At 39.3% G+C, this 12,238-nt stretch overlaps 1 protein-coding gene across 2 annotated transcripts in view; it reads right to left on the reverse strand.

Annotated features, from left to right (window-relative positions):
* The window catches only part of LOC133115348 (E3 ubiquitin-protein ligase BRE1B-like), a 63,803-nt gene extending 55,838 nt beyond the window's left edge, over positions 1 to 7,965 (reverse strand). Inside the window, exons 1-3 of one of the 2 annotated variants that reach the window (XM_061225219.1) lie at positions 7,839 to 7,965; positions 4,716 to 4,821; positions 589 to 740 (exon numbers count right to left, since the gene is read on the reverse strand). In XM_061225219.1, the coding sequence (XP_061081203.1) occupies positions 589 to 735 (147 nt within the window). In that variant the 5' untranslated portion in view covers positions 736 to 740; positions 4,716 to 4,821; positions 7,839 to 7,965. The remainder of the gene's footprint in view (positions 1 to 588; positions 741 to 4,715; positions 4,822 to 7,838) is intronic. The other variant, XM_061225225.1, reaches the window with a different exon arrangement.
* Between the last annotated feature and the right edge of the window lie 4,273 nt (positions 7,966 to 12,238).

Consider the following 12,238-nt stretch of genomic DNA (forward strand, 5'->3'; position numbering starts at 1 on the left):
ACCCATAGAAAGGCCTAGGAATCACAATGCATTTGAACGGTCATGTGTATTGAAAAACAGTCACGCTGGCGTCGGATCAGTCTGTTAAGGGAGATGTAACGCGCAGGTCGCATCCACCCATAAGGGGTTAAGGTAGTTGAACCCACCTCTTGATTAGACGCAAATCTGTGTTGTAATACATTTCTTCATTTTATATGAATTTGGCGATTTAATTGATCATTTACTGTTGAACAAATTCTATCTAATAAATGTATCTTCATGTTGTTTAAGTGAATGGTTTTAAGTGTTGATACACTTGTGCTCGGTATTCAGAGTGCCGGACATTAAACAAGTGTATTAATGGTTAAAATGGCAGGATTCAGAAACAAACCCTATTTCACCTTAAACTTCACTTGCCTGACAAAAGCGTTCTTTTGGCTTCATTCTGAAACTGTCGCAGGACAAATTACTGGTGGGCTGCCACAATTTAGTAAATTAATGGATACACTGGGGTTTGTTTGTCAAGTTTTAGACCAGGTTTTTGGCTCATAATACCATATACAACAGACATACATTTCTGTACAAGCTGTCACGGGACAAGCAACTCACCGTTGAGGACACTCCTCCAATCCTAATTGGTTCGATCAGTGTGGTGGTGGTTTTTTCCTCTTTTTTCCCTTTCTTTTCAGGAGGTCCAGGAGGACTGTCCCCCCCAAGCCCTGCAGCACGCTTCCCTCCCCCTGTTCCAGACATCATTCCCTCTGCAAAACAAGCACACAAATAATTGTCTAATGGCCTGAATAGCACCTGACAAAGACTCAATGAGCACTTTATTTGGTATTTATTAGACTGCTTTATACATTTAGAGTTATTATGTGTTGTGTGTTCAGAGATGCTTTTCTGCATACCACTGTTGTAATGTGTGCTTATGATGTTTCATAAATAAGGCATTTCTGCTGCTCACTGGATTTTTTTTCATGCACATAATTCTAGAGACTAATGTGCATGAAAATCCCAGGAGATCAGCAGTTTCTGAGATACTCAAACCACCCTGTCTGCCACCAACAATCATTCCATGGTCAAATTTCTTTCCCCATTCTGATGGTTGATGTGAACATTAACTGAATAGTAGCATGAATAAGTAGATTAAAATATTTCCAATTAAGTGCTCGGTGAGTGTAGACTCAAGAAACTTCTTGCTCACATGTACCAAATCAGATCATGTTCTCCTGATAGGATACAGTGCCCTCCATTATTTCTTGATTTGCAACAATTTCAGATTTGGAATCACACAATTAACATATGGTTACAGTGCACAATCAGATTTCTTTAAAGGGTATTGTTATACATTTTGGTATCACCCTGTAAAAATTACAGCAGGGTTTAAACACATTTCAGGACACTATAATATTTGGGACACATTGAAGATTAACTTCTATCAGAGTGATGGCAAGAGCAAAGTATGGAGGAGAGAAGGAACTGTCCAAGATCAAAACATGGTGGAGGGGGAGTGATGGCCTTGGCATGTGTGGCTGCAAAAGTACTGGCTCATTTATTATTAATGATTGATGATATAACTGCTGATGGTACAAGCAAAATGAATACGCACCACTACATTCTGCCGGCATTCACAACATCTCTATGTAAAAGTGTGTGTTTGTATCGTTGCAATGTCTGTAAGCCAAGGATTGTCTCGTTTTCCCCATTTTATGTACAATCAGCCATTTAATAAAACTCACTTCACTTCCCCTGTGTTTGGTTAAGGCCTGCTAGCACAGGGGTTGTTGCAAATTAATAACCTTTTGCCAACAGAGTAACCAAAAAAGAATAATAAATAAGCAACAAATTCCAAATTGTACTTTTATTGTTAGTTTACAGAGCATTTAAAGAATCGTTAAACTATTTAAAACATTGCAGGCAATGTATTCACTTAGAAAAGTAATTATCTGCCAAAGGACCATGGTAAAATGATCTATAATGCCTATTTAAGCTATTTAAAGTAACTTCTTTGTTTTACAGTCTTTGGACTCACTAATGTATACCAAGTAAACGAACAGGCTGTTGTTCCGTTGGAAAAGAAACCTCTCATGACTCAGCCCAAGATAATTACTGTAAAACACACTGTACCAGAATGAATAGTTATGTTCGTAGTTAGTTGAAAGAATCATTAGGATGGTGCTAACTAGCTAGGCCTATACATATAGCTGTGGTAGGTTTGTGAATCCATAAGCACATTTTAGAAAATTGGTTGTCTCCTGATGAATGTGGTTTATGATTTTGGTTGCTATTTGGCTATCACAGACACAGGGTGGTTTGAGTATCTCAGAAACTGCTGATCTCCTGGGATTTTCATGCACATTAGTCTCTAGAATTATGTGCATGAAAAAAAATCCAGTGAGCAGCAGAAATGCCTTATTAATGAAACATCAGAGGAGAATGGCCAGACTCGTAGAAGCTGACAGTAACGGAAATAACCACACATTACAACAGTGGTATGCAGAAAAGTATCTCTCAAAACACGACGCAATGTACCAATTTTTTTTTCTACAGCTGAAATGTTGAATTAAATAAATGCGCTTTCACCAGTGACAAATATTTCATTATTTGTTCAGTTAGAAAGAATGACAGAATGTATGAAAAATGAACAGTTGCGAAGTATGTGTCAAGCACATGAATGCCAGTGAAGCTTTCTCGTTCACGGAAATGCGGCGTTGAGAATTTTCTACAGACACAGAACTAAAAAAAGGGGGTAAAAGTTAGCTTTGCTTGAATGGTTGCAGCCCCTCCTATATCCACAGTTGCAGGATGATGGAAGGCATGGAATACAATGCTCCATGTCCTGGAAATATCAAGAACATTTAATTTCCAAGAATGACAAAGGCCGTAATATTACGGTACAGTGCAAGCGGCGTTCTTTCAGCATCTAACGATTCAACATCAAACCTCAAGAAACATCCTGAAGTTATGCATTTTTTCTATTAAGCTAGCTAGCTAGCAAGCAAGCAAACATTATCAAGCTACATGTCAGATTAGCTAGCTAGCTACCCAAGTGTTAGCTAGGAAAGTAATAATTCGCAAATGTCAGCCAGTGTTAGCTAGACAGCAAAGTGAAAATAATTTTATGTCGATAGCTAGCTTGCAAGCAAACTGCGAGATCATCAATAACGTTCGCTGCTGCTGGTTCTGTACAATCCAGGAACTTCATGAGGTCAACTGCACTCTGGCTCAACACGTGGGATAATGGTACAGAGCCCCCTGTTGAACGCTTGGCAATGCAAGTGGTTGTAATGAAATCATAACAACTGTGAGCTTTGTTTCTCAAACAAAGCAGTTGGCAGTAAAGAAACAAAATTTTAGTTAAGTAAGTTAGGGGTTCAGGATTATATATAACATTGGTTTTATTAAGAGAATCTAAGCTAACTGTTTCTCAATCTTAAAACACATCAAGGATTCTTAGAAGTTATAACATTAAGTAGAGATTAAGTAAACAATATTTTCTGTTCCTTTAACCTAATTAACCAAATTTGTAAAAGCAAGTATATACACCATATTAATTGCTAATCATTTCCATTTTCCATTTTATTCTTTCAGAGACTGTATGCCAATTTTATCAAGGAAAAGGCCATCAGCAGCGCCAGATGATGAATGCAATGTCATCACCACCGGAGCATGTGGACCCCCTTTAAAAGAAGCAATGCTCAATACAGCAGCCATCATCTCCCAGAAGAAAGTGAATGCACTGATTTTTTATTTTATCAATGAAAACATGCAAGCCTTTTCATTAGTAGAGGAAGCCTTCCATAGGCTCATTGAGGGAATCAGTGGAAAATGTGTAAAAATAAATAAAATAAATAAAATTAAATAAAAAGAAAAACACTGATGCAATGGATTGAGGAAGCATTTCAATAAAGCGGATTCGAATGATGTGCACCACAGCAGACATATGAGCAGCTCACAATAGCAGCTTCTTTGGCATGATCTGTCACTGGATCGAAAAGGGGACGATGAAGAGATCAGGTGCTTTAGCATGTGCAAGAATGCGAGGCCACCACACTTAGGATCTCACTGCAAAGATAACGGAGATCCATGCAGAATTCAACATCCAAGGCAAAATGAGCACCAGTGACAGACAATGAATGAAATTCTTGAAGATGTTGATAATTTACAACGAGAACATCACTATTTCCTTCCCCCACGCCAGCGGCGCGCAGCACACACACTCAACCTCATTGCCACTTTTTTCTGGAAAAAGTTGCATCGCAAGGTACCTCACGCAAATTGTACAGAAGTGCAATGTGAAAATGTGTTGCAATTTGGAACAAGGCTGTGGTGGCTTGCTGCTGAAGAGAGGGAAGAGATGTGAAGGATGATTGTTCAAGAGGCCACTCTTTTGGAGACTTCTGATGTAAAGACTGCCCAAAGTGAGTCAGAAGAGACAAATTAAAACGTCTATGTCTTTGGGAATACCCAGAAGACGACATTAGCTCAGGAGGTAATGACGGCAAGAGCGCTTGTCTGGGCAGTTGGAAGGTGGTCGGTTCGATCCCGTCCTGGTTATATCGAAGTATCCCTGAGCAAGACACCTAACCCACAATTGCTCCTGACGAGCTGGTTGGTGCCTTGCATGGCAGCTAATCGTTGTTGGTGTATGTGTGTGTGTGTGTGTGTGTGTGAATAAGAAGCATCAATTGTACAGCAATTTGGATAAAAGGCACTATATAAAGGCAGATATTTACCATTTAAGACCAGTACCACAGTGGAGGATGAAGTTGAAAATGCCTCCAAGATCCAGACAAGACTCTGAATTCATTGAAGGCCTATCCTTGATGAAGATTCCTCTTCCTAAAACACAAAACCACTCAGCCCTCAAGTGCTCCAGTTGAGCAGCTGTTTAGCCATGGAGGGCTAAACAGCAAGCACTTTGAGAATGTACTCTTACTGCCCCAATCTTTGACTAAACAGACAGTTAACAGAGTCATCAAAGTCAATTAAAGCGGTATTTTCACATTTATTTTAAATGTGATAATTGTTTACGTTTCTTAATGCCTGGGAATGCCAAGATAATTTCATTTAATCAACAGTATTATTTTGAGTTGACACCTCACTCTGTTTGTGCTTGTGGATTCTGGGAGGTGTCTAATTGTTTTGTATTTTGGGCAGGAGAATAAGAAGTTATCCACAGTTCCTAGCTCTCTTAACTCACAGAAGCTGCACTGCCTTTTTTCTTAAACTGGATACTGAATCTGTACCATGGTCAGGCCTGTCTTTGTTGGGATCCTTTACACTAAACAATGTGCTAGTGTGTTAAGTATTGTTTAATGCTAGGAAGCACTCTGATTTACCTATGAGTGTTTGTTTTGCCAAAGTTAAGTTTATGCCACTCGGTTTTGATACCAAAGCGTCTGAATTTTAGGGTCACTCTTCAAGTAGGCTGTTACTCAGGAATGCTTTGTGGAGATAATATTTAGGATCAGACTGTCAGATGAGTCCAGAATTACACTTTACAATTACAATTGGCACTTTTTCCTAAGCAAAGGCATTATGTCCAATCACAGATATGTTCATCTGTTTTAAATTGTGGCACATCTGCACAAAATGCATTTGAATGTAAAATACATTTAAAGGTACAATAGGTAATTTTGGACTTCTAACAGTCAAGAGAGGAATAGCAGTAACAAACACCTTCACCTTCAAACCACAACACTGTTTATCCCTCCCCCTTCTCTGTAAATGCACTAACATTGAAAGCCATTGGCTGTGGCAATTAGAATCAATTTTCAACCAATGAGCTTGAATTATTGTCCAGTTATACAATGATTTGATACAAAGTGTCGGGCAGTCAACTGTATATTTTGAAACCCAAATTTAAGAACTATAAACACAGGCAGAGGGTGAGTCAACATGTCAGTGAGCCTTTTTCAAGATTTACAATGGTCTTGTAACAATATTTTAACACAAAAATCTTACCTATTGTACCTTAAAAAATAACCTTGAATTATTTTGTTGTATTTATCCACTTCACTAAATGTCATACCGCTTAAAAAGGATTCTAAAAGCAAAAGTAAAACAAATAAAGCAATACATCATTGGACAAATGTTGTACACTCAGTAGGAAAGTTGAAAAATAAAGACTATAATTACGTGTAACCACTGTTCAGAATTTAATTAAATCCAACTATTTATTTATTGATTGAATCTTACAGAGAACTTATTTAGCCTAATAGTGCAATGACTATACAATGTTTTATATATTTGATGTTGGCCAAATGTTTACCTGCATTTTGCAGGATCGTGTAGTTTAACTATTTCTAAAATCAAGTAGAACTGTTGGCACAAAAGAAAAATCCTTAGACCAGCAGCCGATCGTATCCATCGGATATTGAAAGCAAAACAATTTAAAGCAAAAAGGACCACATTAATCCTGTCACCACAAAGATTGCCCTGCGCCGTATAAAATCAAATGATCGGCAAAGTCTACTGCTACATAAAAACATAAGCCAAATTGTATAGAAACCATTGGCATAAAATTATAATCATTAACTAGAGCAGTCAACTATGGTATCTGTACAAAACACGATTTGTATATATACGGTTTACACCGTTTTGGTTGGATTTCCTGCCTAAAATAGACCAGATTTATCGTATCACGTAAATATTGGACATTGGACCACGGAATTTTGAGTCGACAACACTGTCTGTTACAAAGTTCTCAATAGCAGCAGATTGGTCACATTTCAGCAAATCAAGTCTGTCAGGCAGAATGCATATGTGAAAACACGAAGAATTATAACTTTAACCGATGCATAAAAAAAAAAAAATAAAATAAAGAAAAGACCAGCACGCCAGGACATAGCCTACACGGCTTTAACTACGCGATGTCAATGTAAATGTAAATCCTTAATTTGGCTATTATGCGATTACAACTAGATTAAATGAAACCTTTTATAACATTTGAAAATACAATACTTTTTTTGTCAGTAGGCTACTCCAGTTTTTTTTTTTTTTTTTTTTTTTTTGGGGGGGGGGGTTCGTAAATAAGATACAACGCCTAGCATTCATACGCAATAATTTATCGGTTAAACGACTAACCGCTTTCAAACTGGGATGATAAACAGTTTACAAAAACGGTTTAGCATTTTTGTAATGATGTTCCGAACAGAACTGGAAGCACAACTACTGGAGTTTTGCACTCTGTTATGCAGGAACATTTCTATTAAATATTTTATCTGGTTAATCTTAACATAAATTAAAAACTGATACCGTCAATATAAAACGATGTGTGTACCTGCGTGAACAATTTTACAAGGAATCATCACCGTATAAGCCTGCACGGTTCGTAGTCTCTCGTCAGCAACAGCTTTCCCCACCACACTGTCGCAGAGGAGCATCTTTACCATGTCAGTGTATGCTGATATAGATCGCGTATGTAACTGCAAGAACACAGCTTGCAAGCTAACATCCGGGCTAACTTGATAACTCACAAGCTGACATGCTCTGTATGTAGCCAACTGTAGCCATAGTTAGCCAACTAGCAAGACGTTTAGCGTACTTGGAAACAAAAAAACCTAGTTCGTGGGGAAATTAGCTCGTGTGTATTATTTGCCAGTCAGCTGGACAACGAATCTGGGTGGTTCGCAAGCCTAAGAACGTAGCCTTCCTATATAGCTAGACTAGCTAACGTTAACTAACTTCGCTAGCTATGCTGGCTGAGAATAGTTCAGCAAGACAGATTTACGGCACTGTTAACTCTACAACATGTATGAGTTGGGAATTTGTGAAATTATGGTTTATCTTTAACCCCCGTTAAAAGCGTGGATATAAAATTCAAGAAAAATATACAAAATAACACAAATCTTTACCTGAACCAAAATACTTTCCCTCGCGTCATACAGAACGGCCCATACAACCAGGAGAAATGGCCGCAGTGACGAGAGACATCTGACTACGGGATGCGGGAGGGCGCGAGACATCATTCGCATCACCTTCTTCTTTTGGTGTTTGTGGCGGTTGGTAAACTGAAAATGAATGCATTGCCGCCACCTACTGTACTATTACGCTACAAACCCACCAGACACGCAATCGCACAGACGCTTTTTGTGCACGCAGATTTGAGCAGAACTGAACCCACCAGAAGAAAAAGGGCCAGTAGCTGCAGCTAGTTAGGATGGGCCCCGGTACAAGATTTGTTTATGGGCCCTTCCTCTGACAAAAAATGCCAACAAAGACGCAGGCACGCGCATGCAAAGACATATAAGCTAGGCACGCACACAAACCCCCCCCCCCCCCCCCCCCCCACACACACACACACACACACACACCATAGAGAAATTTCACAGACAATACTTTGGATTTTATTTGGCTCATGAGTAACTATTGGGACACATCATTTGTGATACTTTATAACATTTGTATTCAAGTCAGAACCATGGACCAACGTGGATGGTCATAGAATCAAATCAACAAGTCAACAAATCAACTAAGGATAGTTGGGATGTTTACATAACTAAAGCTTAGGCCTATGCTACTCGTGGCAGTATCAAACGAAAAGCACAACACTGTTCTTATGCCTAATTCACTGAATGCATTTTTTACAATAAAATATTAATTAATGTATGAAAATCAGTTGCTGTCTTAGCTTCTGTTTTATCTTTCAACTTGTCATTATTGTTTAAATAACTAACAGTATATTTATATTTATTGCAGATATTATTATTATTATTATTATTATTATTATTATTATTATGAACATAACTCCTCCTCCAGTTGATAAAACTAAACAAACCTATTTGGTCGCTTCCTCTTTGTTAAGCGATACAATTTATACTTTCGATATCATAAGGTTTTTATAAACAGCCGTGTGACTTAACATTGTTGGAACGCTGGTTTACAGAAGAAAACCAGTCCAGCAATTAAACAAACAAATCGAATTCACGGTAACTGCTGGATGAATTAGTAGCTTCCTTGGCTAATTTGAATGCAATGCGAGTGAAGTACATTTACGGACTTTGACTTATGTTAATTAATGATTATAAGATTGAGCAATTTAAGAATGAAGTTAGCTCACATTAACTTTACTGCGTTGGGCAAAACTGAAATCAAGACGACTCGGGGCCGGGGTTGGAAATAAAGGTTGAGAGACGTTTTGACATATAGACGGACGAGGTTAACCCCAGTACAGCTGAGGGTTCACCTGGATACAGCATGGCTACGTCGTAGTTGCTAGAAAACTTTCACTTTTCAGCCAAATGTAGCCGAATTTTCTCTTGAAAACATACAGTAGGCTAACATATACCTAGTTGGCTGTCCTACCGCCAAGGTTTCGCCGCCGTCGCGTGCAGCGATGGACAACTGCTACTGGGAACAGGGTAGCAGTTGAGCGATTGTTTTTTCAAAAAGCCGTCCAGTTTAGGTAGTTTTGCTACCTTTTCCTCCTGGTCCTTTTCATTCTTTCTTTTCTGCGACCTTTCTTTTGTGCTTCAAGGGCATTTTCACACTAGGCAGCTAAATAGCGCTTAATATTTTCCGCATGAGACTAGCTAATACGAACACATTTTTTATTTTATTTATAGCAACACATGATCAAGACTCAGAATGGAAAACAGCAAACATATTTCCCGGCAGCACTCTTGGCATATCAGAAAAGAACACCAACACCAAATGAATTAGCCTGCCACGAGTTATTTAGTTCAATAGTTTATACATTATTGTCAGGGTTGGGAGGTAGTACCGGTCGTGGCCCTCATTAGTGCCAAGGGTACCTACCTCCTGAAGGTGTATATAAAGTCGACACTTTGGTGTCCACTGTTCGCTCTGGCGCAAAGCTGGTAAAAGCACACGGTAGACTCGGTACTTATATGGGTCAGGTATCGTGCTGGTTGGGTTTATTTTCTCTGTTTAAAGAAAAAGGTAAGAAGGGTGCTCAGTTCGTTAGTGCAGTGTGCGCAGCTGACGCCCTTCTCAAGGTTCTTTGTTTCTACTTTTATTTTCGTGCTCGTGTGAGCTCTTGGGTGAGGGACGTTGTCCCCGGTATATGTATTTTGGTTTGCGTTTTTTCCTGAGCTGCGTCTCATGGTTATTTATTTTCGTGCCTGGTGTTTTTGCTAGGTTGTACTTTTATTTTGTTTCCCCGGACTGGGGTGTTCAGTGCTCGCATTACAGCATTTATTTCTTTTGGGTTGTTCGCCCTGTTCTTGAAGGGTCGTTTTATTTTCTTATAGCCGTTTTGGGCGTTTCTTTGGATTTGATCGGAGAGTGTCTCCGTATTCGTTTCTGTTCCTTTCCCGGTTCCCTTATCTCCCGGGATTTTGTGGTATTAATATTATTAATACTTATAAGGTTGATCGGAGAGTGTCTCCGTATTCGTTTCTGTTCCTTTCCCGGTTCCCTTATCTCCCGGGATTTTGTGGTATTAATATTATTAATACTTATAAGGTATCACCCATGGTCGCCCCTGGCTGTCCGCCAATCCTCAACACTACAATTATAGTATTCTTAGTACCTTTTTCTGGAAAATAGAAATCACATATTGTACAAAGAAGGTGTAACAACCATGACTGAGATGATTTGGTTTATTCAAGGATATATAAATAAACACCATGTAGGGGAAAATTCACAGAATGAAAGATCTCCCTCCTAAAAGCATGATAACCAATCACAAGTCAAAATCAGACTCCGCCTTAGTGAGCAGGCTGGTTCCTCCAAAACTCTCGACGATGTGTGCTAAAAGTTTATCAATATATCTGTATTAAAGTATGATATGTACCCTGTATAGTTTCAAACTGATTAACTGCTAAATTGTGCTAGGATTACACAGTGAGCCCAGCCAGCTGGCAGGGGGGGGGCGTCTTGAACTGTGTAGACCAAACTGTCAAGGACACGGGCAGAGCAAGATATGACTGTACAGCTGATTTCTCCGGGACTCTCGATGTTTTATGCCAGAAGTGTATCTATTTAACCTAGAACATTAATTATAGCTGAGCTTATGAAAACGCAAGAAACCACAGTGAAAACTGTCAAAATGAGAGCAAAGAATGCTACGTACATTTACTCCCTTAGAAGAGAATAATTAATCAAATGTTTAGTATGTCTGTATATTAGAAAAGTATATTAGAAGTGAATATTAATGAAATGTTTAGTGTGTCTGTATATTTTCAATGATTTCTGCTGCTTAGTTCGTCTTATAAAAAGCGAAAGATACAGAGTGACATGTATGGATGACGTGTTAGAGGGAGGGCATCCAGAACTTTCTGAGGTCTGGTAGTTTGCCAAGAGCAGGTGCGGGGTGAAGTGAGGACACGTAGTTGGCAGAATGCCCTGAACTTTGTACAGAGTTGGCAGAGCATAAGGACCGTTGGCAATTTGCCACAATGACGTTGTGGGAGGAGCGTTGGGAGGAGTTACGTGAAGAAAAGTGTGGGTGATTTGCCAGAATGCGGTTTGAGGAGGAGTTGTAGGTGGAGTAACTGTGTATAAAATGGGTGTACAAATGCCAGTCGGGGTTCAGTTCTGGAGAGCTGATCCGGCTTTATGCACGTGTGCTAATAAAGTCAGATTTTCCTGAAGATCTTGCTGCCTGGTGTCGTCTTTTCCCTCGCGATGATGTTTTTCGACAAATTGAAGATTTGGACTCTGTCGTTTCCTAGACACGACATTTGGGGGCTCGTCCGGGATACGAAAGAGAAAGAGAAGCTCCCGGCGACTGGAGACCAGGGCGGAGAGTACTTTTTGATAGGCTGCAGCTGCAGCTTATCAGGGAATGAAAGTATTCAAGGACTCTGATCTCCTCTCCCGGACGCCGGAGGCAACATTCTCTCCTATAACTAACCCGGCAACTAAATTAAGGGGAAAAACGTAGCAAACTTTTCAGGAAACGTGCGCGAGGTGAACTGTGAGTAAACGGTGTGGGAATTTATTAATTGTGTTGGAAAATGTTTTTTTAGCAGAACTTGTATTAAGTCTAAAAAGTATATTGATACTGCGGACTGAAGTTATATTGTTGCTGCTAACGATTTTAAGTTATGTGATAAGAGGTGCCAGAGACTTGGAAGGAAAAAAACCCAAAAAGGGGATCCTGCAAGCTATATCTAGGTAGTTACCTCAAGGTGTGATGTAAGAGAAAAATTGCTGTGATGTAAGAGAAAATACTGTTACGCTGTGCTGATGCTTCGAAGGCTTGTGCGAATATAATGTTGTTTTGAGGCAACAAAGGTAAAAATAACGCTGTGCTGAGGCTTAGAATGCTTGTGCGTGTGCGGATATA

Source organism: Conger conger, chromosome 2, assembly GCF_963514075.1.
Source record: "Conger conger chromosome 2, fConCon1.1, whole genome shotgun sequence".
In the NCBI taxonomy this organism is placed as follows: domain Eukaryota; kingdom Metazoa; phylum Chordata; class Actinopteri; order Anguilliformes; family Congridae; genus Conger; species Conger conger.